Source organism: Carlito syrichta, unplaced genomic scaffold, assembly GCF_000164805.1.
Source record: "Carlito syrichta isolate Samal-C Ts95f unplaced genomic scaffold, Tarsius_syrichta-2.0.1 Scaffold301816, whole genome shotgun sequence".
Lineage (NCBI taxonomy): Eukaryota > Metazoa > Chordata > Mammalia > Primates > Tarsiidae > Carlito > Carlito syrichta.
In genome coordinates this window covers 213660-220535 of record NW_007245912.1, presented here as the reverse complement: position 1 = coordinate 220535, position 6876 = coordinate 213660, and the positions used below count along the sequence as shown (strand labels likewise).

The 6876-nt window shown below is 39.7% G+C and overlaps 1 protein-coding gene across 1 annotated transcript in view; it reads left to right on the top strand.

The window, feature by feature from the left end:
- Positions 1–6876, top strand: part of LOC103257607 (protein NPAT) — a 55056-nt gene that overhangs the window by 39824 nt on the left and 8356 nt on the right. The window contains exons 13-15 of the mRNA XM_008055296.2: positions 1607–3256; positions 5601–5716; positions 5792–5900. Coding sequence (XP_008053487.1) covers positions 1607–3256; positions 5601–5716; positions 5792–5900 — 1875 coding nt within the window. The remainder of the gene's footprint in view (positions 1–1606; positions 3257–5600; positions 5717–5791; positions 5901–6876) is intronic.

Sequence of the window (6876 nt, the reverse complement as noted above, 5' to 3'; positions counted from 1 at the left end):
GCAGACTTGACCTGCTGGGCTCCGGCGATCCTTCTGCCTCAGCCTTCCAAGTAGCTGGAACTACTGGCACGCGTTACCACACCCAGCTAATTTTTTGATTTACTGTAGAGATGAGGTCTCGCCAAGTTGCCCAGGCAGGTGTCAAACCTGCGGGCTCAGGCAATTCACTCACCTCAGCCTCCCAAGGTGCAGGATTACAGGCTGAGCCACCGAGCCCGACTACTCCCTTTTGTCTTACTCCTTCTATCATACTTTATTTTTCAAGATCTTCTCATACGATACCTCCTTTATAATACTTTCTCATGTCCCATAGACAGAAAGAGGTGTTTTTTTTTCCCCTACACTATTGCAGCTTTTACCATGCTGACTTTCTGTTCTGTTTCTGCTGCCTTGGCAAGATTAATCCCTCCAAGACCAGAGACTGGATCTTTCATCTTTGTATCACAGTACCAGGCATATGGTTGGTCTGTTCAGTAAATGTATGTCAAATGTTAAACAGTACACAGTAAGATCAAATGTTGGTCATGCAAAGTGTACTTGGCCCCATTTCACTTTTTTTTTTTTAAGGCAGGCTCTCGCTTATGTTCAGGCTGGAGTGCAGTGGCACAGTCATGGCTCACCACAGTCTCAACCTTCTGTGCTCAAGCGGTCCTTCCACCTCAGCCTCGCAAGTAACTGGGACTATAGGCATGCACCATCAGGCCCAGCTAATGGTTTTTTTTTTTTTTTTGTAGAGATGAGGTATCTCTCTGTTGCCCAGGCTGATCTCAACCTCCTGACTCAAGCAGTTCCTCCACCTCGGCCTCCCAAAGTGTTAGGATTACAGGCATGAACCACCATGCCTGGTCCCATTTCATTTTTAAGAATATACCAGATAAATTAAGATCAAAAGAGGCCAGGCACAATGACTTTAATGCCAGCACTTTGGGAGATGGAGGTGAGAGGATTGTCTGAGCCCAGGGAGTGGAGGCCAGCCGGGGCAACTTGGCAAGACCTCGTCTCTACAATAAATCAAAGAAATTAGCTAGGCATGGTGGCATGCCTGTGGTCCCAGCTACTTGGAAAGCTAAGGAAGTAAGATCACCTGAGACCAGCGGGTTGAGGCTATGGTGACTGTAAGCGTGCCATTGCACTCCAGCCTGGGGACACACTGTGACTCTGACTCACAAATAAAAACAAAACAACAAAAGAACAAAAGACATGTTAGAAATTGAAAAGTCAGTGTTTTGAAACAAACTGCATGTTTGGAGCCAGTTTTGTTTTTTTGGTTTTTTGAACCAACTGTGCTATTAAATATTGAATGTTTTTAAATCTCTTACTTTTCATTCTTCGTGTCATCTGTTTTCCAAGAATCTTAGTAAACAATCTGATATTTGTTAAAAGGCATCATTAATTAGAAAGTACCTGTAAATTTTTTGATACTCAGAAAATGGGAAATATAGCATATAGTGTATCAAACTTCCACTTACTGGTATACAACAGTGTATACCAGTATTTTTATACCAGTATACTATTTAATTTAACAAAACAGGTTTTATGATAAAGATGACTACCTCAGAAGCTGAACATACTTACCATATCTTTCTACCCTCCTGATATTTTGCAGTTGGTCAATCTGGTCAGCCTCCATTTTGTACATCCTATCCGAATGATGACCCGTTAAGTGCTTTAAAGAATGACAACAACCATGATGTACTTAGACAAGAAGCCCAGGAAAGTTTTTCCCAAATAAGCTCTGGCATCCAGAAAAAGACCTTTAAGTCAGCCATACCTACTGAACAGAAGTGTAACCTTGACATTACCTTTGAATCTGTGCCTAGTTTGAATGACTTTAACCAAAGAGGAAATTCTGATGCTGAATGTAATCCTCATTGTGCTGAATTATACACCAATCATATATCCACTGAAACTGAAATGGCTATAGAGATTGAAAAGAATCCTTTGTCTCCAAATGTTCCAAATGGATCTCAGTTACAGCCCTCTCATCCTGATATACCAATAACTTCATTTGTTTCACTTGGTGGTGAAACTAACAATGAAAACTTAATTCTTTCTGGGAAAGGTTCTCAACTTTTATCCCAAAATACTTCATTAACTGGAAAGCCATCTAAAAAAACTCAATTTTGTGAGAGTTCTAATGATATGATAAGACTTAAAAGTAATTTTCATGGTCCCAAATCATCAGAGTCTGGTGAAATTCACAAGAGTAAAATTGAAATTAATAATTTGTTACCAGTTATGTCACAGTTGTCAGATTGCCAAGATAATTCTTCACTTCAAAGTAAAATATTACCTGTATCTGTTGAAAGTCCAAGTTTAAATATATCTGGACAACAAGTAGAAATTCATCTTGGAGATTCAATTTCTTCAATTAAACAGCCATCTAATGATTCAGCATCTGTTGAGTTAAATCGTACAGAAAATGAAATCCAGCCATCCAAGTCTGAAAATGCACAGGAGCTTTCATCTTCTGTAAAAGAAGACACTATTTTTCTCTCTTTAGGTGGAAATGATAGCTGTGGGGAAGTTGCACTGATGCCTCCAGCAGGTAACCCGATAGAAAACGGTCACTGTCTTCCTTCAGAATCTGTGTGTGCTTCGGTGGGAGATTCTCACTCTGAGTCCCAAAATACTAGCAATAAACCTAGTGACAACTTAACAGAGATAGATACATCAAATATCGTTTCTCTTAAAATTATTATTAGTGACGATCCATTTGTTTCCTCAGATACTGAACTTAACAGTGCTGTTTCTAGTATCAATGGAGAAAACTTGCCAACTATAATTTTGTCTTCTCCTACTAAGTCACCTACCAAAAATGCAGAATTAGTTAAATGCCTGTCTTCAGAAGAAACTGTAGGTGCTATTGTATCTGCTGAAGTAGGGGATTCCACCTCCATGGAACAGAGCCTTTTAGCACTCAAACCTGAAGATGTTACAGTAAACTCCACTCAAAATGAAGATGGCATTGCTTTCTCAACCAATGTTACACCGTGTGTTTCCAAGGATGGAGGATTTATACAGTTGATGCCAGCCACAAGTACAACTTTTGGCAATTCAAATAACATTCTGATAGCTACCTGTGTGACTGATCCCGCAGCTCTAGGAACAACTGTAAGTCAGTCAAATGTAGTGGTGCTGCCTGGAAATCCTGCACCTATGACTCCTCAGCCTCCACCACCTCAGTTACAGACACCACCAAGATCAAACAGTGTATTTGCTGTTAGCCCAGCTGTGTCACCAAGCTTTTCTCAAGGTAACTTTAATAGTATATTGAAGCTTATTGTTCTGGATTGAGATCTAACTTCTTTTGTATGTGAAGTTATTGACTAAGGTAATAAATCATGGATAGATGGTATGAGAAGAGATTCTGAAATTTGTGATTATGCCGCCTCTTTATGCTAATTAATTCAGTTGGACCTTTTTTTAAAGTAAGCCATGGACTTCAGTGGCTTAATTTCTTTTCACAATTACTTCTCAGTTTATGTGCTAATAAGCTGTGAGAAACAGAAAAGAGACTAATTCGTCACATAGCTACATGAGGGGGAACCCCAAAAAATGGAATTTATTTATAAAAAAGTGTGTGTTCTTATATGTTTAAACTTCAGTCACCGTCTAAGTACTCTCCATTTGATGCAGTACACCTAGTGAGACATTTTTCCACTGCTCAAAACAGTTTTTGAACCTGTCAATTTTGATGCCTTTTAGTGCTTCTGCTGTTTTTCGTTTCACCTATTCCACACCGGCAAAACATTTCCCTTTGAGGGCTTTTTCATCTGGGGAAACAAACAAAAAAAAGAGTCACTGAGGACGAGACTGGGTGATAGGGAGGGTGGGACATGAGGATCATGCTGTTTTCGTTCAAAAACTGCTGAGTAATCAGCATGGGCAGGTACATTGTTATGGTGGAAAAATCAGTCATCTGTTTGCAACAAGTCAGGGCTTTTCCTCTGCAGGTCATTTCTCACAACACTAGCTGATGGGTTCCTAGACACTTGCCTAGTGGGGATCGCCTGTACTACAAGGGACCCACCCTCCCACAAAGATAATTCTTGAGTTTTTTTGGGTCCCCCTCGTATTCCTCCTAACATGCAGTGTTGTGGGAGATTTTTATTTAAATAGCCTTGGTAGTCATAGTCTTCAAGGAATTTATCATCTGTTTGGAGAGACTTCCAAGAAAAAGTTGAATTTCTCCCCTTGTTAAAACCTTTTCTCATTTGCACTGTCTTCTACCTTCTAAAATTGGTCACTCTCGCCGGACTCGGTGGCTCAGCCTGTAATCCCGCGCTTTTGGGAGGCTGAGGTGAGTGGATTGCCTGAGCCCGCGGGTTCGAGACCTGCCTGGGCAGGCGAGACCTCATCTCTATAATAAATCACAAAATTAGCCGGGCGTGGTAGCGTGTGCCTGTAATTCCGGCTACTCGGAAGGCTGAGGCTGAAGGATCGCCGGAGCCCAACAGGTCGAGGCTGCGGTGGCTGGGAGCGGCCACTGTACTCCAGTCTGGGCGACAGAGTGAGACTCCAACTCAAAAAATTAAAAAATTAAAAAATTTAAAAAATAAAATTGGTCACTCTCTTCAGAATTCTTTGTTCATAGGGGCTCTTGTGGCATTTTTTGCATGCTGTTTTCTATGTAGTTAGTGATTGATATGCCTGTCGTATTGGTCATTTATGTTGTTTCTCAGAGATAGAGCTTGTGGCACATTCATCTACATTTCCTTATGTGTTGGTTCTCAAACTTGCCTCCTTTCCCCTTTTGTTACGTTAATAGGCATACAATTAATTTTTATTAAATATCAACAAGTATTAAACCTAATGGGTATATTTAAAATGCTGTTACCAATAGATAAAGGAGAGATCAGAATTTATAGAGAATAGGGGCTTCAGATAAAGCATAGAGAAATAAGGTAGAATTTAGAGTTGCAGGAAATCATTGTAGCCAAGAGAATTAGTATCAGCATGAATAGCTATTTAAGAGACCACAATAAGTTGCATGAAAATGAAGGGAACAACCCAACAGTACTTAGTCTACTAGGGACAAAATTCATTAGTAAGGCAGAACTAAATTATGGTAGACTATATTGTTGACCTGTAAGGACCATGTGGGCATTGTAATTCCCCCCCATAGTTTTGTCTGTTTATATAGTTATCTTGACCCTTTTTGGTCAATACCATTGAGAGATATAATAAGTTGGGGTTATGAGCATAGTCTTAGGCTATCAACATTCAGTTGGGATTCTAATTTTCTGATATAAGGTTTAGACTTGAAACATTCACCACTCATTTTCTAATTAGTTTTTTTATTCTTTTTAGAGGAGTCAAGATATAATTGTAATACGATCTCTTGGCTTTACAATCTCGTGCTTGCTCAGGATGGTTTACTATGACTAAATACCATAAGACCACCTTAATGTTTGGATTGACTTATGTTAATTTGTTAGCCTTGCTGTTGTTTCTAAATCGGTTTCTTAAAAGGCAAGTAGATCGTAAAGAACAGAGGTTGTTCACAGAATTTATTTAAAAGTAATAATTATTTTGGTATTTTGTGCCAAAAGAGTTGAGGGGAAATCTTACTATCATGAGAATTTTTTTTTTTTTAGGATCTGCCATAATAATTGCTTCTCCAGTCCAGCCTGTACTCCAAGGAATGGTAGGAATGATCCCAGTGTCTGTGGTTGGACAAAATGGAAATACCTTTTCTGCTCCTCCCCGGCAGGTAAGATTTATGAACTGAAAATGGTATGGTAAACCTTTTCTAACATGGTATAAGTTATGGCTTTTTCTCTTCTAGATCCTTCATATGCCTTTGGCAGCACCCGTATGCAACAGAAGTATTCCTCAATTGCCCGTCCCTCTAAAATCTCAGAAGGCTCAGGGACTAAGAAACAAGACGTGTACAGGTGCCATTTTTAAGTTCATTAATGTTTACTTTATGTCTGTATAGCCATTTGTTTGCAGCAACACTCAAAGATTTCTTTTGAATATCTACCATTTCACCAGCAAGTGATTATCCTTACTTTGCTAGTAAGTGATGTCACAAGGCAGCCGCCTCTATTGTAGCACAGCTTTTATTCTAACAAAAACGGTTACTTTGTTGAATCCTTTAGCTCTAGCCTGCTGGTCCTGGGTTTGTTATTTTCAGCTACTCTAAGTATAATTTCTGCTTTTCCCAACAGCTTTAAAGTATTTAGCATATGTCTTGTATGATTGTATGAGACTTTCGAGTACTTCTCAAATTTGAGTGTGTATATGAACTACATGGGCATCTTGTTAAATGCCTATGCTGAATTAGTAGGACTGGTAGGGCCTGGAATTCCTCGTTCTAACAAGATTCCAAGTAATGCTAGTGCTGCTGGTATTGGAACACACTTTGAGTAGTCAGACTTTAATGTTTGCAAATTACCTTCCTGTGTTTCCTATTTTAGTCAATAGCTCAACCATCCAACTGTTTACTTATGTCAGACTTGAGAGTCCCTCGTAACATACACTTCTCCTTTCTTGGTTCAACTATTCATCCTTTTTCAAATCTAAGTTATAGTAATAGTGTCCTATGGGCTCCTTTCTTGGAATCTCTATTTTTTCAGTTCATCCTAAGCCTACAATCCAAGTGACTTTTTCCAAAATACAAATCTGAATATGGTGCTCTCCTGCCTTAAAACTTTCAGCAGCTCCTCGTTGTCTGCAGGAAAAAGTTGAGATTTTATGCACTTTGTCATCTAGTCATTATCAGCCTCTCCATTGTCATCTCGCCACTTCCTAGCACTTCACTTTGTACCAACCGCTCTTGCTGCTCACCTTGTCCTTGGTCTTTCTTGACTCTGTGCGTTTACCAATGCAACCTCCTCTACCTAAATCCCCCCCCCCCCCCCCCCCCCC